Source organism: Ylistrum balloti, unplaced genomic scaffold, assembly GCF_031769215.1.
Source record: "Ylistrum balloti isolate Yb309-2 unplaced genomic scaffold, AGI_CSIRO_Ybal_v1 Utg370234, whole genome shotgun sequence".
NCBI classification, from domain to species: domain Eukaryota; kingdom Metazoa; phylum Mollusca; class Bivalvia; order Pectinida; family Pectinidae; genus Ylistrum; species Ylistrum balloti.
In genome coordinates this window covers 584,805-609,553 of record NW_026782192.1, presented here as the reverse complement: position 1 = coordinate 609,553, position 24,749 = coordinate 584,805, and the positions used below count along the sequence as shown (strand labels likewise).

At 38.2% G+C, this 24,749-nt stretch overlaps 2 protein-coding genes across 2 annotated transcripts; both read right to left on the bottom strand.

Moving 5' to 3' along the window:
• Window positions 1-1,590: 1,590 nt before the first annotated feature.
• On the bottom strand, window positions 1,591-5,966 carry LOC132552060 (tubulin beta-4B chain-like). Its single transcript, XM_060216200.1, has 4 exons — window positions 5,847-5,966; window positions 4,409-4,517; window positions 3,344-3,699; window positions 1,591-2,508 (listed from the first exon to the last, which is right to left on the bottom strand). Exons 1-4 carry the CDS (start codon window positions 5,901-5,903, stop codon window positions 1,690-1,692), a joined length of 1,341 nt encoding a protein of 446 aa, XP_060072183.1. The 5' UTR covers window positions 5,904-5,966; the 3' UTR covers window positions 1,591-1,689.
• Window positions 5,967-12,840: 6,874 nt separating this feature from the next.
• LOC132552065 (tubulin beta chain-like) lies at window positions 12,841-18,942 on the bottom strand. The gene is made up of 4 exons (XM_060216206.1): window positions 18,863-18,942; window positions 14,673-14,781; window positions 14,051-14,406; window positions 12,841-13,845 (listed from the first exon to the last, which is right to left on the bottom strand). Exons 1-4 carry the CDS (start codon window positions 18,917-18,919, stop codon window positions 13,030-13,032), a joined length of 1,338 nt encoding a protein of 445 aa, XP_060072189.1. The 5' UTR covers window positions 18,920-18,942; the 3' UTR covers window positions 12,841-13,029.
• Between the last annotated feature and the right edge of the window lie 5,807 nt (window positions 18,943-24,749).

Sequence of the window (24,749 nt, the reverse complement as noted above, 5' to 3'; positions counted from 1 at the left end):
TTCACCTTCCAAAATTGTATCATCAGTTTTAATCATGTTATTTATTGACCGGTTAATTACATCGACATAAAATTGAATCTCTTTCTAAAATACAATGACAATATTCTACCTTTTTCAACAACAGTACTATTGGGCTTCCATCAAACATCCCGTGTTTGAACTTGCTATGGAAGTATCCATTTGAAACGAAAACTAAAATCATTTGGTCCGAACGTTTCTACAACCAAAGATGTTAACCTCGTTTATGTAATGATGTCTTCCCCTTTGATGTTTCACATAAAAATTATTCAACTGTTGAGGAATGTCTTGTTCCCTTTAGGACTTGTGCCCCTGTAATTAAGAAATGTTTCAATCTAAATTTGGTAAAATCCATATGGGCATTTAGGCTTTAGGTCAGATAGGACCTAAAAATAATATTCTCTCCAAAATGTGTCGGACCAGATTTGGTTAAAATCCATTTGGGACACTTTAAATCAATATTTTAGCTCTTTCTCTTTTGGGGTGTGATCCTCTGTCCCCAGGAGACATCATTGTTCATCAAGGAATTTATTGTCCTTCCCTAGTGATGCATCAGACCTAATGCGTTTCAAATCCACTCGAGCATTTAGTAAGAGGTTTAAAACAAACTTTCATTTAACTTCCTTTTTTGGGCCCAACCTTTAGTCTTGGGTTCAAACCCAACTTTGTTATTTCAGAAATAGTTGCCTTTCCCAGAAAATGTTTCTCAAGACAAATTTGGTAAAAATGGTTCTGAAATAAAGTTAATGAGTGGAAGACAATCGACAAAATTTGATGAGAAACAATCGATCATTGCGACAAGCTGGTTTAGTTCACCGAAATTGCTTCATCTAAAGTTGTGAGCAACATTTAAAAGGTCTATACCCATTCCTAAATTATGTTTTGCCATCCCATGAGAAGGAGTGGGGCGGCAGGGGTCACAGTTTGCTGATTTCACCTATTGGGCTTCACCCCACCCTCCCATGAAAGGTGAGAAATTTATAAAAGTTGAATCTCCTTCACCCAAGGATGCTTAAGACCAAATCTGGACAAAATACAGGCATTCCTACAGCAGAATTTTGCATTCTTTGCTTTATTACCCCATCGAGTCCAGTCCCTCCAATCCCTTGGAACAGAGATGCATTATATTTTCAAAACTGGTTTCGTCTCCTAAGGGTGTTTCAGACCACCTATTTATATAATATTCAGTCCCCTTCCCTAAAGGAAGCTTCTGACCAAATTTATTCAAAATCCATTCAGTCTTTCATGACTTGTAGGGATTTGTATGCTAAGTTCAAAGACGGACAAAAGGTATGCCCTTAGCTTATAATCACTTTGCCCTTCAGACCCAAGCAATCTAAAAACCCAAGATTGACGTCATTTTTTTCCTGCTCAAAAACTTAAAGAGGGCACAATCTTGGATCATGAGAACCCTAAATATGAAACTTAAGATTCATTAAATACCTCGAGAATACTGTTAATAAAAATTGTTCAAAGGACTGAAAACAAGTAGACTACATATACAGAGGGCAATTTAAACTGCAAATCACCTTATTTCATTGGTTAAATATATTGACCACAGGAATTCATATCTTATTGCGTGTTGCTTTATTAAACATGACAGGATGATGATGTCATTATCACTGAGGTAACAATTTGGTCCATATGCCTTTTTTCAGAATATCTCTATTCTTATGCAACATCTTCCTCTTCTTCATCTTCATCGAACTCTCCCTCCTCCTCGGCGGTGGCATCCTGGTACTGTTGGTACTCGGACACCAAGTCGTTCATGTTGGATTCAGCCTCTGTGAACTCCATCTCGTCCATACCCTCACCAGTGTACCAATGCAAGAAAGCCTTACGACGGAACATAGCGGTGAATTGCTCGGAGATACGCTTGAAGAGCTCCTGGATAGCGGTGCTGTTACCAACGAAGGTACCAGACATTTTGAGACCACGTGGTGGGATGTCACAGACAGCGGTCTTCACGTTGTTGGGAATCCATTCAACGAAGTAGCTGCTGTTCTTGTTCTGGACGTTCAACATCTGTTCATCAACTTCCTTCATGGACATACGTCCACGGAACATGGCGGCGACGGTCAGATAACGTCCATGACGAGGATCACAGGCAGCCATCATGTTCTTGGCATCGAACATCTGTTGGGTCAGTTCTGGGACGGTAAGAGCCCTGTACTGCTGGCTACCACGAGATGTAAGAGGAGCGAAACCAGGCATGAAGAAATGGAGACGGGGGAAGGGAACCATGTTGACAGCCAATTTACGGAGATCGGCGTTCAGTTGACCAGGGAATCGGAGACAGGTGGTGACTCCGGACATGGTGGCAGACACTAGGTGGTTCAAGTCACCGTACGTGGGTGTGGTTAGTTTGAGAGTACGGAAGCAGATGTCGTAGAGAGCCTCGTTGTCGATACAGTAGGTCTCATCTGTGTTCTCTACAAGTTGGTGGACTGAGAGAGTGGCATTGTATGGTTCAACCACAGTGTCTGATACCTGGAAAATAAAATAATTTTTTTATAAATATCTTTGGAAATGCAAAATGACTGTATCAAATTATCAACATAAAGCCTACACTGATACCAATTCCATAGAGGTATCGGGCAGTAATCAAGGCATCCACATCTGTAGGAGTTCCAGTTAGCAATATTTACAAAGTATAGAAAATGGACCTTTAACAATGTATTTATACATAGATACTGAAACCTACAAGGTTAAGGGTTTTAAACTTGGTATAAAATGGCTCATTTACATCTTTTAGTAAATCTTGTGATCAAGGTGGAAATTCACTGCATTGACTTTCTATTTAGTTCTATATTATATATATATATCATATAAAGACATGTATTATATCAGAAAATGTGTGGTCACAAACCCAACAGAAAACATGCAAACTACCGATAGATAAAAATGCTTACAACTGCTATTGGAAACTAGGTAAAAAAAAACCCAGGCGATGCTATAATGTCAGCAGTAGATCATCGGATAATAATGACGTAAAATTAGGTTCCAATGTTGTAGAAGAGTATATTTACAATATCTAAGTAAAAACGTACATTTCCAAGTCCAAAATGATGATAAATATTCATACAATGCCACCAAATAACCATATGTTCATCTTCACTTCATGATCAAAAAAAAAATCTCATTGTTAATAATGGAATGTAAACTTTAGCAAGACTTGTGTTCAAATGAAAGCGTATTAGACTTAGAGCAGCCTAAAACAGTTTCCCCTCTCCATTCCCAAACCCATCCACGACAAATTCTACAACCCAAAAATAGACCGGGTTTTCCACTAGGGGAAGTGATATCATAAACTTCAAATTAGTACCTTAGGTGATGGTACTACGGAGAATGTGTTCATGATTCTGTCGGGGTATTCTTCACGGACTTTAGAGATAAGGAGTGTTCCCATTCCAGAGCCGGTACCACCACCAAGAGAATGTGTAAGCTGGAATCCCTGAAGACAATCACAACTTTCTGATTCCTTTCGCACAACATCAAGAACAGAGTCTACGAGCTCAGCACCTTCTGTGTAATGTCCCTTAGCCCAATTGTTTCCAGCACCACTCTGTCCGAACACAAAGTTGTCTGGTCTAAAAACTTGTCCAAAAGGACCAGATCTGACAGAATCCATGGTTCCTGGCTCCAGATCAACCAAGACAGCTCGGGGAACATATTTGCCTCCTGTAATGAAATGAATATGTTAGAAATATGTTGTGCTTTACTGTCCACTACTGATTTTGAAGAAAACCCAAACATGCAGAATTGACACAGCTTTTACTGGACTAAAAAATACTGTATTTTTTTCAGCACCGTGAAACAGATTTTAATTAGCCGACAAAGTTTTACTGAATCTAACAAGCAGATTTCCGAGCGTTAGTTTGGGTCAAGTGGTCAGTTCTAAGAATGTGTTAAATCTGGTGGAAATAAAATAGGTCACCAGGAGGTCAGCATGTTGCCAATTATTCTCAGATAGCAGCTAAATAAGGAATTTTATATTGCATAATAGCAGAGTGTAGAAAGGGTGTTTTCATTGTCTTATACAGAATTCTGAATTAGTAAAATTATGTACATTTTAATATAACCTTAACTTTAATTTCAAAGAAAACTATTTTTTCCCTATTATTTTCCAAATTTTCTCCTCATCTCCTGTTCTGATAAACACAACTAAAAATTTGAAAAGCACATTCAGAAATATTTTGCCATGATAATGTACAAATACAACCCGTAAAAATAAACAATTGTCAATGGTTTATTCTGATCAAATCAATAACATAAATTACACTTCCTATTTTTGCTGATTTCACTTTCAAATACTTTTAATAAAAAATTTGTATAACTTTAAAATGGGAGTATTTTTCCCGTGTACATACAGCAATGGTACAAATGTTACCTGTGGCTTCATTGTAGTACACGTTGATCCTCTCTAACTGAAGGTCAGAATCTCCGTGGTATGTACCGGTGGGGTCAATTCCGTGTTCATCAGAAATAACCTCCCAGAACTGAAATTTACATAAAAAATGCTCAAAACGAAAATGCACAAGACTACATCACTAAAATGCATTCTGCAGTATATATATTACCTGGCTATAAGAAGGTTGGCAAGTTATTATCAATTAATCTTAAAATTGGTACTTTAATCAGTTTTGTATTTCGTCACAAAAGAAAAAGGAAAAGGTATTTTCCAGTTGATTGCAAGTTACTTGAAGCGTTTCCCCCACTTGTATTCCATTTCATTTTCAAAATATTAAGTATAAATGTATTCACATTTTCAAGTCCTGTACATTACATTATGAATATTGAGGTAAAAGTGATACTAAATACATATTACAACTAACAATTATAATGAATGTGTTTTGTATAAATGTTTCAAACTCTAGTTCCAGGCAAATCTACTTTAAATTACAGGAGCCTGGGCCCTCAACAGGTGGCCTTGCCATGTTTATCGATCGCACAACTAATTTGCATAAGAAGTTCGCCACACCAAGACAACATCTGCGCATGTCCATTGACCTCGTGTTAAATACGAATCACTGACGACTTCGCGCCGGCTTACCCGGATTTTTTAAAAGACAAAAACAACACTTTAATTACCAAATATCGTTAGCTTTAACACGATCTACTGGCATGTAACATTTATGTGTGAACTATAATCCTAAGCTGATTGATATCTGCTCTCGGTACACGCAGCATTACGTCATGTAGACTCCATGTATGAGTCAGATTATTGATTTTCGGCAAAAATACATCATGAATTATAGATTCGTGTATCTAACACAGAGAATATGTCATGTATACAGTGTACGTGTCCTAGCAACCATCTCCAAATCCTGATAACTTATAAAAACGACAAAAAACAACACCATTCGACATTTAATTTTTCTTAGTGACGATTTATACTTAGGTGAACTCAAATTTTGGGTTCGCCTTCCTTACACGTTAGACTCTCTACTGTTGTTCAGCAGATGTCCATGCGTGTTTATTGCTTGGATCAACACACAACCTATATCTAGAACTAAATGAATCGAGATTTCATGTAAAAAAAATCCTATAACATTTCTGACCTATTCAAATTCGTTCCGATATGTTGGACACGCATACACTTGGTGAAAACTGGAGACACACGTGTGCAACCGTGGCACCGTTGTGTCCTCTTGTTTGAATATCTAAGGCATCACATCGGTTTAAACAGACAAAATGTGTTTACAATACCAATCGTATATATCAGCTGTGCATTCGTACTAAGTTATCACATATTTCAGTGAAAATATAAATAAGTTAATTTGAAAGTGATTTTAAATCGTAAATATCAGTATGCCCTAATCGATTACCTTGGCACCGATTTGGTTACCACACTGTCCGGCCTGCACGTGCACAATTTCCCTCATACTGGTCAAATTGAAAACTAGCTAGATCACCAGATTCACACCCTGACTGTCTCCACTCAATGCCTTCCTTTGAAACTTTCGATATTTTTCTCGTATATATTAGAGTTTACTCTTCCGCGAGATTCTATTGGCTGAGAGAGATAAAATGGACTATTTGCAACAATTTACGATCATAATTAGAACAATAAAAATAAAATTTCGTCTTGTATTAAAAATGTATATTTGTGAGCGAAATCAGCAGTAAAATAATAGTTCCAAATAATGTGAAAAACTCAATTCTCGTAAATTTCGTCATTGATGCCAGTTCGCGTAGTAATATCATTTTCATCATTAGGATGCTAGAGAGCTGAGTGAACCGTATCGCTTATATACACGTGATTCATGAAAAATGTGGTCCATGTACTTAGTATCATACCTGATACCTGCCGCAAATAATGGGACTGTTTTCACTGTACAACACCCGATATACAAACTTCGCACGGTACCTCTCCTTTTAGTGGCATTTAATTCACCTATATAATGCAATGCCACTTTTTATTGCTCGATTGCTGAACAGGTGCTTACATTGACTCGACTGCATACGTCAATAAAAAGGCCTCTGGCGTGATGAATGTATGTGTGTTGTTTTTGTTTTGTTGTTGTATTTGTTCAGTCGTCCATCGGGAACTGGGAAGGTGGACTAAAGTTTGTGTTCGACCATCCTCCCGTCCGCCCGCTTTCTTGTCCGGGCTCTGTCTCTTACAGTACTAGTCTCGAGAATTCATACTTTCGGGTATGAGTTCAGCGTGGTGAGGACTCCGGGTGGGGGTAATTATAGTAGATTATACAAATCTCCATCCTTCAAAACATTATTACTGGCACCTTAGTGTCGTTACGGGTATGTAGACGGTGTGTCGTTAGGGCCATGTAGGCGGTGTGTCGTTACGGGTATGTAGGAGGTATGTCGTTACGGGTATGTAGGCGGTGTGTCGTTACGGGTATATAGGAGGTATGTCGTTACGGGTGTGTAGGCGGCGTGTCGTTTCGGGTATGTAGGCGGCGTGTCGTTACGGGTGTGTAAGTGGTGTGTCGTTACGGGTCTGAAGGCGGTGTGTCGTTACGGGTGTGTAGGCGACGTGTCGTTACGGGTATGTAGGCGGCGTGTCGTTACGGGTATGTAGGCGGCGTGTCGTTACGGGTATGTAGGAGGTGTGTCGTTACTGGTGTGTAGGCGGTATGTCGTTACGGGTATGTAATTCGTTTTTAAGTGAATAGTATGGTTTTGATACCAAAATGCGTGACTTACATATAGATGTCCATAGGTCCCAATTAATTTCGAAATGTTTCTTAAACATAAAAAGGAAAAAAAAATTCCGATATTAAATTTACTTTTTCAAACCCATTCTATATCTACTGAAAGAGAGTAAAAAAAGGAATGAAATATTTGATCTGAAAAAGACAAATGGAGGCAAATATCAGTACAACATTACAATGGCTTCAATTTAGAATTAACACGTTTTAACAACTAACTCCGATCTCAATCCCCTTTTGTTTTCAATGTGAAACTAAAAGTGAAACCATAGCCCATGCATTGATTGTGAAGGAGTCTATTTGTTCCTATTGTCAATACCACCAAGACAATAAAATATTCTGAAATCAAAAAAGGAGTCTATTTGTTCAGATTTGAATCTCTGTTGATTCCATTTGCTTTTAATCAAAAAAAATACTTTGTCTTTGAATGAAAATAATTTCATGTCTGTGTAAATGAAATATACATAACGTGTATTTTGCACTGCATTAATAATTTCAAAAATATGAAAAAAACAAACAATAACGAAATGACAAAACAAAAACAAAAAACAAAAGCAAAAACACACATACAAAGGAAGTTTCGATCTAAATAAAACCCTTTCTCAAAAGTTATCTTGATAACGCAAAACAGTATTTAGCCTAGTAAAGCATAATGTGGAGAAGTTTGACTACAAAACAATATTTAGTCTAGTGAAGCACAGTGTGGAGAAGTTTGACTACAAAACAATATTTAGTCTAGTGAAACATAGTGTGGAGAAGTTGGAGTACAGAACAATATTTAGTCTAGTGAAACATAGTGTGGAGAAGTTGGAGTACAGAACAATATTTAGTCTAGTGAAACACCGTGTGGAGAAGTTGGAGTACAGAACAATATTTAGTCTAGTGAAACACAGTGTGGAGAAGTTGGAGTACAGAACAATATTTAGTCTAGTGAAACACCGTGTGGAGAAGTTGGAGTACAGAACAATATTTAGTCTAGTGAAACACAGTGTGGAGAAGTTGGAGTACAGAACAATATTTAGTCTAGTGAAACACAGTGTGGAGAAGTTGGAGTACAGAACAATATTTAGTCTAGTGAAACACCGTGTGGAGAAGTTGGAGTACAGAACAATATTTAGTCTAGTGAAACACCGTGTGGAGAAGTTGGAGTACAGAACAATATTTAGTCTAGTGAAACACCGTGTGGAGAAGTTGGAGTACAGAACAATATTTAGTCTAGTGAAACACCGTGTGGAGAAGTTGGAGTACAGAACAATATTTAGTCTAGTGAAACACCGTGTGGAGAAGTTGGAGTACAGAACAATATTTAGTCTAGTGAAACACAGTGTGGAGAAGTTGGAGTACAGAACAATATTTAGTCTAGTGAAACACAGTGTGGAGAAGTTGGAGTACAGAACAATATTTAGTCTAGTGAAACACAGTGTGGAGAAGTTGGAGTACAGAACAATATTTAGTCTAGTGAAACACAGTGTGGAGAAGTTGGAGTACAGAACAATATTTAGTCTAGTGAAACACCGTGTGGAGAAGTTGGAGTACAGAACAATATTTAGTCTAGTGAAACACAGTGTGGAGAAGTTGGAGTACAGAACAATATTTAGTCTAGTGAAACATAGTGTGGAGAAGTTGGAGTGTGTGAAACACCGTGTGGAGAAGTTGGAGTACAGAACAATATTTAGTCTAGTGAAACACAGTGTGGAGAAGTTGGAGTACAGAACAATATTTAGTCTAGTGAAACACAGTGTGGAGAAGTTGGAGTACAGAACAATATTTAGTCTAGTGAAACACAGTGTGGAGAAGTTGGAGTACAGAACAATATTTAGTCTAGTGAAACACCGTGTGGAGAAGTTGGAGTACAGAACAATATTTAGTCTAGTGAAACACCGTGTGGAGAAGTTGGAGTACAGAACAATATTTAGTCTAGTGAAACACCGTGTGGAGAAGTTGGAGTACAGAACAATATTTAGTCTAGTGAAACACAGTGTGGAGAAGTTGGAGTACAGAACAATATTTAGTCTAGTGAAACACAGTGTGGAGAAGTTGGAGTACAGAACAATATTTAGTCTAGTGAAACACAGTGTGGAGAAGTTGGAGTACAGAACAATATTTAGTCTAGTGAAACACAGTGTGGAGAAGTTGGAGTACAGAACAATATTTAGTGTGTGTGTGGAGAAGTTGGAGTACAGAACAATATTTAGTCTAGTGAAACACAGTGTGGAGAAGTTGGAGTACAGAACAATATTTAGTCTAGTGAAACATAGTGTGGAGAAGTTGGAGTACAGAACAATATTTAGTCTAGTGAAACACCGTGTGGAGAAGTTGGAGTACAGAACAATATTTAGTCTAGTGAAACACAGTGTGGAGAAGTTGGAGTACAGAACAATATTTAGTCTAGTGAAACACCGTGTGGAGAAGTTGGAGTACAGAACAATATTTAGTCTAGTGAAACACAGTGTGGAGAAGTTGGAGTACAGAACAATATTTAGTCTAGTGAAACACAGTGTGGAGAAGTTGGAGTACAGAACAATATTTAGTCTAGTGAAACACAGTGTGGAGAAGTTGGAGTACAGAACAATATTTAGTCTAGTGAAACACCGTGTGGAGAAGTTGGATTACAGAACAATATCTAGGCTATGTATTTCGACTATTCCATTAATTGCAGCAGTTAAGTAAATTTATGGTAGTCTGATCGATCCGATTTATTGTGAGTAATACTTAGGTGTGTCGCGTCATCGACAACAGACTAGTGTGTACGTGAGTGTGTGTGTATGGGGTGGGGGTGGGGGAGGGGTTGGGGGTTGAGGGGGAGGGTAGTAGGTACCCGGGTATTTGCCCTCACTTTTCCCCGCCTCGTCCTGTGCAACTTTCTACTTATATACATATCACAGATGCCAGTCTAATCTAAGAAAATACAAAAGACGATATAGAAGATATGTTTAAGGCATTATAATAATAATAAGAAGAAGAAGAAAAATGTGTGTGTGAAATAAACGTTTACTCTTTGTTAAATTTGGAAACGAAATTTTATAAGTTACTTTAACTTGTTTCCGGATCCGAGTCATTTACGGTACTATGCTTCGTGTTGTTATGAACTCAGTACAGAACGAAATGAGTTTTATATTAAATTTGTTTACATGGCTTAGCGATGTAGATACCGAGAACATCAGGACCATACGGTACGCTAGGCATTTCATACCCAATCAGTCTATTTAATCAACCTAGTTACCTCCCTTGTACCATACGATACACTAGGTATGTCAGGCCTATACAGTACACAGAAATAAATGAAATATCAGCGTATTTTTTCGACCTAGTTACCTCCCTTGTACCATACGATACACTAAGTATTTCAGGCCCATACAGTACACAGAAATAAGTGAAATATCAGCCTATTTTATCGACCTAGTTACCTCCCCTGTACCATACGATACACTAGGTATGTCAGGCCTATACAGTAAACAGAGATAAATGAAATATCAGCGTATTTTTTCGACCTAGCTACCTCCCCTGTACCATACGATACACTAGGTATGTCGGGCCTATACAGTACACAAAAATAAGTGAAATATCAGCCTGTTTTATCGACCTAGTTACCTCCCTTGCACTATACACTGAACCACTTAACAGGTGGTCAACCTAAGGTTGTATATTTCACCTTGTAATGGAATGGATGGCACATCACAACGGAAAATGAAAATGATTTCATTTGATAACCAGAACATACATCGGTATGGCACCACGATATTGTATAATTTGATTTATATTTACCGAGCACCATTCGATGGTCAGTAACCGACTTGTGGTTTAATGTCATTTCCAAACAATTTGTCGGTTTGAAATGCACAGAGATTTCATTTGATACCCAATGTCTAGTTTTATATCTAGGATAACAGTTCAGTTAAACCAAGTTTTTTCTATCTCTCTTTATGGTGTGGTTTTATATACACAGAAAGTCCCGGATGTCGCTTTTTTCCGTGAGGAGTATCGTTTCATATCCGTAACACATAACACAATGTGAAATCCTCGTTAAAATCTTATTGGTTTTTATACCTTTGCTTTCTATACCTATCATTTAAAACTGTGTATCCCATTTTACACGTGTGATGTAAATTTTGACCAAAATGACTATTATCAGACCGCATATAGTCTGTAACAATCTTTATTTTACATTTACATTTTATATACCACCAGCTGATAAACCAAAGAAAATTTACAGTCTTACAGCCTGTCATTTTTATATACAACAATATCGCCATGATATCGTATGACAACTAATATATGTCGTTACGTCACTATATCCTTTATGACTAAGGTGAATGACAATCTCTGTAAAATGTTATAGGGGATCGGATGTGAGAGTGATGCCACAAATCTTCTCATTTCCGCCGTAACATGCAAATTCAATACGAGCTTCGACAATTTCTCACGAAATGGAAGCTTATGCTATTTTCTACCAAGCATGTCATTTGATGTCTTAATTTTTGTTTCATACCTCGAATTATATTTCATATCGAATTGTATTTCATATCTCGAATGTTAATTTCATACATTGAATGTTAATTTCATATCTCGAATTATATTTCATATCTCGAATTATATTTCATATCTCGAATTATATTTCATACCGCAATTTTTATACTTTTAATGCTACATGTTATCCTCGAATTTGTTTTGTTACGTCATTCGTTTTGATGTTGGAGATGTCATATCCGTTATTGTATCCGGGATTTTAGTGTGATCGCCTAGAAGAGCAGGTCGCAGCACGGATCTAGAGGTTCTGACAAGTTAAAATAAAAATGTCTCGACCGATAAAATTGTTTTCAACGTTCCACTTGAATATGAAAGCAAATAAAAAATCTTCAATTATTCATTTGAATTCAACACACATATCCATAAATGGTTTGAAAGATTTGTTGCCAAAAGCTTATTGAAAAATACAATTTTAACCAATGAAGACAGGAGTACATCTGATTTCCGGTTCAGATGCGAGAACCAATTTATTGTGTCGTATACGGGAGGTACCGAAGGTTCCCGGAAGTTTGGCTCGAAACTTCTTTACATTATTTGGAGTTATTATTAAAGTTTTTTTTTCAATTTGATCATGTTTTATTGTTTATGAAATTTCCTTTAAAATGATGCATAAAAACCTTGAATGAAGTAAAGAAACGGACAGCTCACAATTATACAACATTATATATCTTCAGCGTGCATGTTGTTGATGAAATTGCTCTCTCTTTTATCACGATATAGTTATAGGAGACGTTTGATATAGCATTTTATTCTGGAATCTATTTTGATGTAGTTATATATTCGAGGCATTTGGGTTTTATCCTATATTGTGTATTGTCATTATACAGAATGTGATATCAACACAAGATAATCGTGTTATGTTACAATTAGTGTGAAAACTTTTATGGTATAGTGTGATTCCAAGCGTATACCCGATATGTGATAGACTTTTCCAATTAATTTTTCATCTGTTTTTCTTCAGCCCTTTCGTCCGTCTATCGTTTGCAATCCAGTATGGCTATTTATAGCAACATAAATGTACTCAGCTTGAGAAATGGGATCTTACCACGAGGCCCAGTCCAAAACCACACGTGATGATAGATTACATTACTGAGTCATCAGTTGAATAACAAAACCACAATTTAGTTCAAAATTTTAATTTAGTTGCGTAGAATTCAAAATATAGACATGTTGGCACTCAATATATTTTGATATTTGGTTAACGCTGAAGGATATTGTTGGCGTTTAGGTAAATACTTTGGAGGATTTTGCATAAATTAGATGTTATTTTGATGCAATCTGTTCTTTAAACCGTCCTTTTTCACTAGATTTAGGCCTCTTCTTCTCCTTCTTCCTCCTCGAACTCTCCCTCCTCCTCGGCGGTGGCATCCTGGTACTGTTGGTACTCGGACACCAAGTCGTTCATGTTGGATTCGGCCTCTGTGAACTCCATCTCGTCCATACCCTCACCAGTGTACCAATGCAAGAAAGCCTTACGACGGAACATAGCGGTGAACTGCTCAGAGACACGCTTGAAGAGCTCCTGGATGGCGGTGCTGTTACCAACGAAGGTACCAGACATCTTGAGACCACGTGGTGGGATGTCACAGACAGCGGTCTTCACGTTGTTGGGGATCCATTCAACGAAGTAGCTGCTGTTCTTGTTCTGGACGTTCAACATCTGTTCGTCAACTTCCTTCATGGACATACGTCCACGGAACATGGCGGCGACGGTCAGATAACGTCCGTGACGTGGATCACAGGCAGCCATCATGTTCTTGGCGTCGAACATCTGTTGGGTCAGCTCTGGGACGGTAAGAGCCCTGTACTGCTGGCTACCACGAGATGTAAGAGGAGCGAAACCAGGCATGAAGAAATGGAGACGGGGGAAGGGAACCATGTTGACAGCCAATTTACGGAGATCGGCGTTCAGTTGACCAGGGAATCGGAGACAGGTGGTGACTCCGGACATGGTGGCGGAGACGAGATGGTTCAAGTCACCGTATGTGGGTGTGGTCAGCTTGAGGGTACGGAAGCAGATGTCGTAAAGAGCCTCGTTGTCGATACAGTAGGTCTCATCTGTGTTCTCAACAAGTTGGTGGACGGAGAGGGTGGCGTTGTATGGCTCGACAACGGTGTCTGATACCTTGAATATACAAAAGTTTGAAGTGTTATTTCCCGTTTTAAAGGAAATACCATCAATATGTTTTCAAGGAAGTTCATGGCACATTGATTTATGAATCTATGAAATTTGCATTTGAAATGTTAATTTAGCATACACTTGTTCATTCTCGTATGTTTATGCAATATTTGCACACGTCATCATTATTCTCGAATATATATATGCCTACCTTGGGTGATGGGACAACTGAGAAGGTGTTCATGATCCTGTCGGGGTATTCTTCACGGATTTTGGAGATGAGGAGTGTTCCCATTCCAGAGCCGGTACCACCGCCAAGAGAATGTGTAAGCTGGAATCCCTGAAGACAATCACAGCTTTCAGATTCTTTACGAACAACATCAAGAACAGAGTCTACAAGCTCAGCACCTTCTGTGTAATGTCCCTTAGCCCAGTTGTTTCCAGCACCGCTCTGTCCGAACACAAAGTTGTCTGGTCGGAAGATCTGTCCGAAAGGACCAGACCTGACAGAGTCCATGGTTCCGGGCTCCAGATCAACCAAGACAGCTCGGGGAACGTATTTGCCTCCTGCAGAGTAGTTATAAATACATATATATAAAAATGATACGATGTATGTTTCATGCACCATTCTGGTTCTGAAGAAGAAGTTTGTATTCATTTGAAATCGAATAATGAATATCCTGTTTGTTTCATATCAAAATGTTTCGCGCAGTTTACTTGGAGTTAAGTTAATGCCATTGTGCATTGCTTTATCTGGACACCAATTCCCAATTAGAGTGATCTGGTGTTGTTTCAGTTTGTAATTAAAGGTATGATTATTTAACTTTCCTTACCTGTGGCTTCATTGTAGTACACGTTGATCCTCTCTAACTGAAGGTCAGAATCTCCGTGGTATGTACCGGTGGGGTCAATTCCGTGCTCGTCGGAAATAACTTCCCAGAACTGAAATGGACAATATGACAAATATGTCAGAAAATTTTAATCAAACTCAGAGTAATAAATTAATTGAGAATTATATCGCCACACAGACAGAATAAGGACACGTGTGCTTACGGTCAGAAAAGATTTTACAAAAGACAAATACGCGTACAGTACCTTTCAATAACACGATTTACTTATAGCCAAAAAGTCGATTAGCACTTAATTGTAGAGGACGTTAATTACTAAGTCACAGCTACGTCACTGAACGTTGAAGCTAAAGAATAAAGCTGAGGAAGCTGTATTAGACTTATAACGCGTACATATTGGAAATGAAATATATTATTTAAAGAAAAGGTAAAGAACACATTTTCAACAGCTGGAGGACCTATCGGCAAGTATTGCAAAAGAAAAGGTTTAGTTTTAATTTCTGAGTACTTCTATTTCTGAATACGCACCTGTTGTTTATTGATCAATTTAATTATATAAAATTAATTAATTAATCAATTATGCACTTTTAACTTTTTAACAAGAATGTGTATAGTCATCAAATTTTAGAGTCAATGTTTCAAATATTTGAGATATTCAACATGGATGCGTTCTGTATGATATAATATAAGACACGATAATGTGTCTATGATGACGGGTTCGGTGTAGAATTCTCGTCCCTAGTGACGTGTTAACAATCTATGTCATGTATGATATAAGACACGATAATGTGTCTATGATGACGGGTTCGGTGTAGAATTCTCGTCCCTAGTTACGTGTAAACAATCTATGTCATGTATGAAATAAGACACGATAATGTGTCTATGATGAAGGGTTCGGTGTAGAATTCTCGTCCCTAGTTACGCGTAAACAATCTATGCTATGTATGACATAAGACACGATAATGTGTCTATGATGACGGGTTCGGTGTAGAATTCTCGTCCCTAGTTACGTGTAAACAATCTATGTCATGTATGACATAAGACACCAGAATGTGTCTATGATGACGGATTGGGTGTAGAATTCTCGTCCCTAGTTACGTGTAAACAATCTATGTCATGTATGAAATAAGACACGATAATGTGTCTATGATGACGGGTTCGGTGTAGAATTCTCGTCCCTAGTTACGTGTAAACAATCTATGTCATGTATGAAATAAGACACGATAATGTGTCTATGATGAAGGGTTCGGTGTAGAATTCTCGTCCCTAGTTACGCGTAAACAATCTATGCTATGTATGACAGAAGACACGATAATGTGTCTATGATGACGGGTTCGGTGTAGAATTCTCGTCCCTAGTTACGTGTAAACAATCTATGTCATGTATGACATAAGACACCAGAATGTGTCTATGATGACGGATTGGGTGTAGAATTCTCGTCCCTAGTTACGTGTAAACAATCTATGTCATGTATGAAATAAGACACGATAATGTGTCTATGATGACGGGTTCGGTGTAGAATTCTCGTCCCTAGTTACGTGTAAACAATCTATGTCATGTATGAAATAAGACACGATAATGTGTCTATGATGAAGGGTTCGGTGTAGAATTCTCGTCCCTAGTTACGCGTAAACAATCTATGCTATGTATGAGATAAGACACGATAATGTGTCTATGATGACGGGTTCGGTGTAGAATTCTCGTCCCTAGTTACGTGTAAACAATCTATGTCATGTATGACATAAGACACCAGAATGTGTCTATGATGACGGATTGGGTGTAGAATTCTCGTCCCTAGTTACGTGTAAACAATCTATGTCATGTATGAAATAAGACACGATAATGTGTCTTTGATGACGGGTTCGGTGTAGAATTCTCGTCCCTAGTTACGTGTAAACAATCTATGTCATGTATGAAATAAGACACGATAATGTGTCTATGATGAAGGGTTCGGTGTAGAATTCTCGTCCCTAGTTACGCGTAAACAATCTATGCTATGTATGACATAAGACACGATAATGTGTCTATGATGACGGGTTCGGTGTAGAATTCTCGTCCCTAGTTACGTGTAAACAATCTATGTTCTGTATGAAATAAGACACGATAATGTGTCTATGATGAAGGGTTCGGTGTAGAATTCTCGTCCCTAGTTACGCGTAAACAATCTATGCTATGTATGATATAAGACACGATAATGTGTCTATGATGAAGGGTTCGGTGTAGAATTCTCGTCCCTAGTTACGCGTAAACAATCTATGTTCTGTATGATATAAGACACGATAATGTGTCTATGATGAAGGGTTCGGTGTAGAATTCTCGTCCCTAGTTACGTGTAAACAATCTATGTTCGGTATGACATAAGACACGAGAATGTGTCTATGATGACGGGTTCGGTGTAGAATTCTCGTCCCTAGTTACGTGTAAACAATCTATGTTATGAAGGAGTCGTCATACTATATAAAAGTTTAAAGGGCACATATTTTCACAAACTGACGGCTTTTAATTTTCTCTGTCAGGGAATTTAAATGTCCGTACTAACATCAGTGCATGGGTCAGTGATTTACGACTATAACGATGTGAAGGCGCTACTGTTCCTAACAATCCCCTTACAGAATGGCTTTTACTCGAGTGTACATTTACGATCAACAAGGTTTAAATGAGTAATGCCATGTTGGTGTGGCGTATTACTGCGCCTCAATTCTTGTTCAAACTTGTCATTACTTTCTGATTTTTATCGTTTACCTTCTCATATCTGAATAAAATTCAGATATATACGTTTAATATATACTTCTGATTTTTAATATATCTAAAATTTTAAAGTTTTATCTTAATTTTCAAAAAAATATTAAATCGAAATCAAAAGATTCCTATTTGCAAACTTTCCAATGTACACGATGTTATAGTTGGAGACGTAAAAGATTTTGATAATGTTGGAGATAGTTGATCCGTGGCCTAGTTACCGGTAATTTAACATGCTGGAGTTAAAATTGGGACCACCGCGGACATCAGCATTCTCAAGTTAAATGGAAATCTCACACTCAATGACATGTTCAAGGAGACACGGGTGACACTATAATCTTTTAAAAGGACAAATGTGAATAACTTGGTAATTTACAGGTTTCTCACGGTAAATAATGACATGTCGAAATTTGACCTTCATATGTATACACAATTAAAAGTTGTCGGAATTTACTGTGAATCAAAGTCTTAAAGAGGCTAGAACTCTCAAGGTCATAGCAATTAGGTATGTCTGACTCATATACGGCAGTATAATCCTTACTAATCAGAACTTGTCAACATTCGCCTTTCTAATCCGAACTCAGTTTATATCAACCTTTCTAATCCGAACTCAGTTTATATCAACCTTTCTTATCCGAACTCAGTTTATATCAACCTTTCTTATCCGAACTCAGTTTATATCAACCTTTCTTATCCGAACTCAGTTTATATCAACCTTTCTAATCCGAACTCAGTTTATATCAACCTTTCTTATCTGACCTCAGTCAATAGCAACATTCCAAATTCAAAACTAATCAACGTTAAGTTTCTTTATCCGAACCTGTTCAGTTTGCTTATCCGAGTCTAGTCAACAATAAATTCCTTTATCCGGACTCCGTCAATATAAACCTCATTTATCCGAACTCCATTAACAGTAATTTCCTTTATCCGAACACAGACATGATCAACATTCCTAACCCGAATCATACCTGCTGCTAAGTAGAGTTATTACAGTTTCGCGTTAACAAAGGACTTTTGAAATATGAATCAAATACCCATGTGGCGTCTAACAGGGATATGTCGTTATATTTGTGTATCCTCTGATCTTGTCATCTGAAATATTTCTCCTCGACTCCTTACCCTTAAAGCGTACTACCCTATTTTGTAACTCCAATATTAAGCTGCTACACTGGACATTGGAACACAGAATGGACAATTTTCACAAATATTATACACTCCGTTACATACTATATGTAAAATTGTTACAAATGGCGGTGTTTCCTAGCACAGAAGACATCTGACACTGTTTACTCCCATTAAAGTAAACACAGAAACGATGAAGGTTATCAAAGTTAAACAATGATCTTAGTAAAGAATTCACCCATTTTTCTGTTAATACATTATTTTGATATATATTTGTCTATATGCACACCTGTATATACAGGTGAGAATCTTACCTTGGCACCAATCTGGTTGCCACACTGGCCGGCCTGCATGTGTACGATTTCCCTCATCTTGAAAGTTTTAAAGTCTGACCGGAGCTAGCTTAAATCCGTTGAATTTTTTTCAGGCTGTGTCTCTGCCAGTGCGAGTGCGCTATTTATATACCCTCGTTGATGTTATTGTTGATTATTCTTCCGCAACGCTCTTTGTGATTAGACACAACAGATTTGAGGGACTACTTTGTTTACAAAAAAACCTCGATAATATCGCCATGCCAGCTAACATGGACATTTGAAAAAAAAACGAAAGTAAATTGAATTACAGAGTAAGAAATAGGGACACTTTGATGAGGGAGGTATTTGTATTGGATGAGATAGAAATGATATAATACAGATGTATCGATTGTCAGTTGCCAAGGACGCTTCCCTGCAATCAGGACAGACACGTGTTATTGGTAGGTATTGATAGGATGTCAATGAAGGTCACTTCATATCAACAAAATTAGGACCTACTTTTCACACATAATCCCCGGGACAGTAAATATTGTCTACTTAAGTACCTCTAGAATCCCCCTCCCACCCCACAAAAAAAGCAAGACATATCCCCCGAATGCTATTTTTTTACTAGTTCTTAAGGTTGATAATTAATTAATCAATTCATTCATTCATTCATTCATTCATTCATTCATTCATTCATTCGTTATTTATTGCATTGTGTGCTACAACACATCGGAGAGAAGACATATTAACATAAACCACATGACACACTGTATGGTGGTCCACCACTATAGATATTATACATAACAAACTAGTCTAACAGCATATTATATAATGGACAATAATATTATAATTGGTCTCACCTGCAATCCGTATATTAGTAAATAAGTTTGTTTACTTTGTTAGGTGCTTTGATAAAAAATGCAAATTTTATGTGAAATTTCGATCACGTTTTAAAGCTAAATGCGAGCGTAACTGTTGACATATTTATGTTAGCAACAACCTAATTAAGTGTTTATGATTGAATGTTAAATACACCTGTACGTATAAATAAGTTGAATTTTGAATAAGATTGTTTATTACGTGAATGTACGATTTTAAACAGGTGTACACGTAGATAATGTGTGTTATACAGGTTTGTAGGTAGTAAGTTTGAGTATTGGATTATTATAACTGGTAGTACTTTGTACTTTTCATGATGGTTCACTTATCCTGTGGTAAGACTCGTGCCACGTACCTGACATATCGTTTCTGATCCTAAAACATCATTAAAAGTCATGATGATGATTCACTTATCCTATGGTAAGACTTGTGCCAAGTATCTAACATGTCGTTTTTCCCGAAGAAAAAACTAATAAATCTGTTCATTCTGTATAATCAGGTGCGCGGAAGATGTCGCTACACAACGCCATAATCAAGCCAGACGACCTGCAGCGTGTCTCAGTGATCACTACTATTTAGCACTTATAATTTCGGGTTTGAAAAAAATAATCATTCGGTTTAAATAATCAATATAAATATCTGCTCTCTATAAATCACACAATGCTTACCACGAATATAAACAATAGAAAGATACAAACAGTCTCTCTTTATTGAAAGCTAGAGACGAAGAGAGAGCGTCCCAGTTAAACCGTACACAGTCTGATATAGGTAGATATAGATTTAAATACTGAAGGTTCTCTGGACACATGTAGTACCCTGATACATGTTTGTGTCCCAGCGTACCTAACACTACAACAAAACTAACAGGAAAAATAGGGATTCGCAACATATAGTATTGTGAAATCGTTACTGTTGTGAACAATATAGACCAGACACGCAATATTGGATTAACCATCGGTATTGTCTCCGCAGTTTAAAACTGAATATCCTATCTGAATACACCTATTAAGACGGGACAGCCAATTGGTGTTATTTACACTGGTGTCCTGGTATCATTTAGCATTGGAATGTTTTTGTCCTGTGCCATGCTGACTTATTTAGCGCAGTAACTGACTCGATTCAAAAAGATTTGAAATTATATCTATAAGTATGCAGTTGTTTTTGTATAACAGGTACTCTATAGAATTAATGAACACGTGGAACTGCGAGAGGCGATCAAAAGGTCAATATATATAAAAAGTTAAACACGTGATCAAGGCGTCATATCTCCAAAGAAAACGACGAAACAATGTCCTGTTCTGGAGATACATTATAAATATATCTTACAGATTTTGATAAAACTTTAGCCATATGGTTTGGATGAACATACACTTTCAGTTGTCGGAAATATCAAAGAAAATACCAGCATGTCAACATAATCATACTCAACTCAGATTCAATCATACTAAGGTACACTATCAATAAAAGGGGAAAATATCACATACTCCTGAAAAGTCAAGCAGACTAAGACTGGGCTTAGAGAGACAATAGATCCTACCGATAGCAGGTCTATCTGCCATTGTAAGGATACATCCTGAACGAGCCGAAGAGAGAACCAGTTCTGAATATTCCAGTATATCTATTTCATATTTGTACTGTTATGACGTCGTAAGATATTCGGACTGGTTTACCCAACAAATTAATGAATCAAAATCAGTCCGTAAGGGAGAATTTCTGATGAAAGACTATGTCGCTTTAACAGCCGCTAAAAGGCCGCGATGTCGGTAAATCGACAGCCCTACTAAACATTACATACAAAGGATTTAAAGTCCCGGTAACATCAGTCTCGGATACCCTTCGATTACTATTTCCCATACAACCGGGTCTGTGTCAGATGGACAATGGCGGCCTTGTATATCAATATTGGTATTCTGCCTTGCTGTTTATATTCTGGATACGAGAATACTGTTTCATGTAGACTGAAATGCTTTAGAACATATTAATCTCTACAGGAGGAGATTTTATTTAACCGCCGAAGCCGATACCTTCCGTAGCTTTAGGATAAACAGATTAATCTCTACCGGAGGAGACGTTTGACTGTCAAAGCCGATATCTTCCGTAGTTTTAGGGGAGAACATCTTAATCTCTACCGGAGGAGACGTTTGACTGCCAAAGCTGATACCTTCCGTAGCTTTAGGATAAACAGATAAATCTCTACAGGAGGAGACTTTTGACTGTCAAAGCCGATATCTTCCGTAGTTTTAGGGGAGAACATCTTAATCTCTACCGGAGGAGACGTTTGACTGCCAAAGCTGATACTTTACGTAGCTTTAGGATAAACAGATTAATCTCTACCGGAGGAGACGTTTGACCGTCAAAGCTGATACCTTACGTAGCTTTAGGATAAACAGATTAATCTCTACCGGATGAGACGTTTGACTGTCAAAGCCGATACCTTCCGTAGCTTTAGGATAGAACATATTAATCTCTACCGGAGGAGACGTTTGACCGTCAAAGCCGATACCTTCTGTAGCTTTAGAATAGAACATATTAATCTCTACCGGAGGAGACGTTTGACCGCCAAAGCCGATACCTTCCGTAGCTTTAGGATAAACAGATTAATCTCTACCGCAGGAGACTTTTGACTGCCAAAGCTGATACATTACGTAGCTTTAGGATAAACAGATTAATCTCTACAGGAGGAGATTTTTGACTGCCAAAGCCGATATCTTCCGTAGCTTTAGGATAAACAGATTAATCTCTACCGCAGGAGACTTTTGACCAGTGGTATGGCGGACCTTTTATAACTGTCGCCAGTAGCATGACTCAAACCGAATTTGACATGTTTCAATTGACATATATTCAAAATTGAAATTATTTTTTAAAGAACTCGTCATTGAAACGATATACATGGGCTTTAATGAAATCAGATACTATAGAATAAATAAGTAAGAAATCACGTAAATAGATTAAATAAAAGCGGTAGGTATATAATACCCCGTACTTAGGACAAGTTCGCTTTCCTGATGACTAGCACGACCTCAGTTAGCCTACCGCAATTCACACGCCTACTTCACGGGGTGTAACAAGCACTTCAAACGAGAGGCTTTCATCAGTTATATTGGTCTTCGAACTTCACCTTCAAGTTATATTTGTATTGTAAATCCACTGAAGATTTCTGTGATGGTAGTTAAAATCAATATCTCAACCGTTGCCTTATCTTATTCAAATATCCCTGATAGATCTTCAGGGTAATGTGTGTAGTCGACTGGGCACCATTGCCGCTGGCAAATGTGTGGTCGAGAGGGCACCATTGTAGTAGGGAAATGTGTGTAGTCGAGTGGGCACTATTGTCACTAGGGTAATGTATGTAGTCGAGTGGGCACTATTGTCATTAGGGTAATGTGTGTAGTCGAGTGGGCACTATTGTCACTAGGGTAATGTGTGTAGTCGAGTGGACACTATTGTCACTAGGGTAATGTGTGTAGTCGAGTGGGCACTGTTGTCACTAGGGTAATGTGTGTAGTCGAGTGGACACTATTGTCACTATGGTAATGTGTGTAGTCGAGTGGGCACTATTGTTACAAGGGTAATGTGTGTAGTCGAGTGGACACTATTGTCACTAGGGTAATGTGTGTAGTCGAGTGGGCACTATTGTCACTAGGGTAATGTGTGTAGTCGAGTGGTCACTATTGTCACTAGGGTAATGTGTGTAGTCGAGTGGTCACTATTGTCACAAGGATAATGTGTGATGTCAAGTTGGCACTATTGTAGCTAGGGAAATGTGTGTAGTCATTTGGGCACTATTGTCACTAGGGTAATGTGTGTTGTCGAGCGGGCACTATTGTCACTAGGGTAATGTGTGTAGTCGAGTGGGCACTATTGTCACTAGGGTAATGTGTGTAGTCGAGTGGGCACTATTGTCACTAGGGTAATGTGTGTAGTCGAGTGGTCACTATTGTCACTAGGGTAATGTGTGTAGTCGAGTGGGGACTATTGTCACTAGGGTAATGTGTGTAGTCGAGTGGGCACTATTGTCACTAGGGTAATGTGTGTGGTCGAGTGGTCACTATTGTCACTAGGGTAATGTGTGTAGTCGAGTTGGCACTATTGTCACTAGGGTAATGTATGTATTCGAGTGGGCACTATTGTCGCTAGGGTAATGTGTGTAGTCGAGTGGGCACTATTGTCACTAGGGTAATGTGTGTAGTCGAGTGGACACTATTGTCACTAGGGTAATGTATGTAGTCGAGTGGGCACTATTGTCGCTAGGGTAATGTGTGTAGTCGAGTGGGCACTATTGTCACTAGGGTAATGTGTGTAGTCGAGTGGGCACTATTGTCACTAGGGTAATGTGTGTAGTCGAGTGGGCACTATTGTCACTAGGGTAATGTGTGTAGTCGAGTGGACACTATTGTCACTAGGGTAATGTGTGTAGTCGAGTGGGCACTATTGTCACTAGGGTAATGTGTGTAGTCGAGTAGCTAGGGAAATGTGTGTAGTCGAGTGGTCACTATTGTCACAAGGGTAATGTGTGATGTCAAGTTGGCACTATTGTCACTAGGGTAATGTGTGTAGTCGACTGGGCACTATTGGCACTAGGGTAAATGTATGTAGTCGATTGGGCACTATTGTCACTAGGGTAATGTGTGTAGTCGAGTGGACACTATTGTCACTAGGGTAATGTATGTAGTCGAGTGGTCACTATTGTCACTAGGGTAATGTGTGTAGTCATGTAGGCACTATTGTACCTATGGAAATGTGTGTAGTCGAGTGGACACTATTGTCACTAGGGTAATGTGTGTAGTCGAGTTGGCACTATCGTCACTAGGGTAATGTGTGTAGTCGAGTGGGCACAATTGTCACTAGGGTAATGTGTGTAGTCGAGTTGGCACTATTGTCACTAGGGTAATGTATGTAGTCGAGTTGGCACTATTGTCACTAGGGTAATGTGTGTAGTTGGGTGGGCACTATTGTCACCAGGGTAATGTGTGTAGTCGAGTGGGCACTATTGTCACTAGGGTAATGTGTGTTGTCATGTGGG

Excerpts from the sequence above, each read along its gene's own strand:
- LOC132552065 (XM_060216206.1), bottom strand. The coding sequence starts at position 18,919 with ATGAGGGAAATCGTACACATGCAGGCCGGCCAGTGTGGCAACCAGATT. Across the intron at positions 14,782-18,862 it reads GCAACCAGATTGGTGCCAAG|TTCTGGGAAGTTATTTCCGA; the intron begins GTAAGATTCTCA and ends TGTCCATTTCAG. Across the intron at positions 13,846-14,050 it reads CAGTTGTCCCATCACCCAAG|GTATCAGACACCGTTGTCGA; the intron begins GTAGGCATATAT and ends TGTATATTCAAG.
- LOC132552060 (XM_060216200.1), bottom strand. The coding sequence starts at position 5,903 with ATGAGGGAAATTGTGCACGTGCAGGCCGGACAGTGTGGTAACCAAATC. Across the intron at positions 4,518-5,846 it reads GTAACCAAATCGGTGCCAAG|TTCTGGGAGGTTATTTCTGA; the intron begins GTAATCGATTAG and ends TGTAAATTTCAG. Across the intron at positions 2,509-3,343 it reads CCGTAGTACCATCACCTAAG|GTATCAGACACTGTGGTTGA; the intron begins GTACTAATTTGA and ends TTTATTTTCCAG.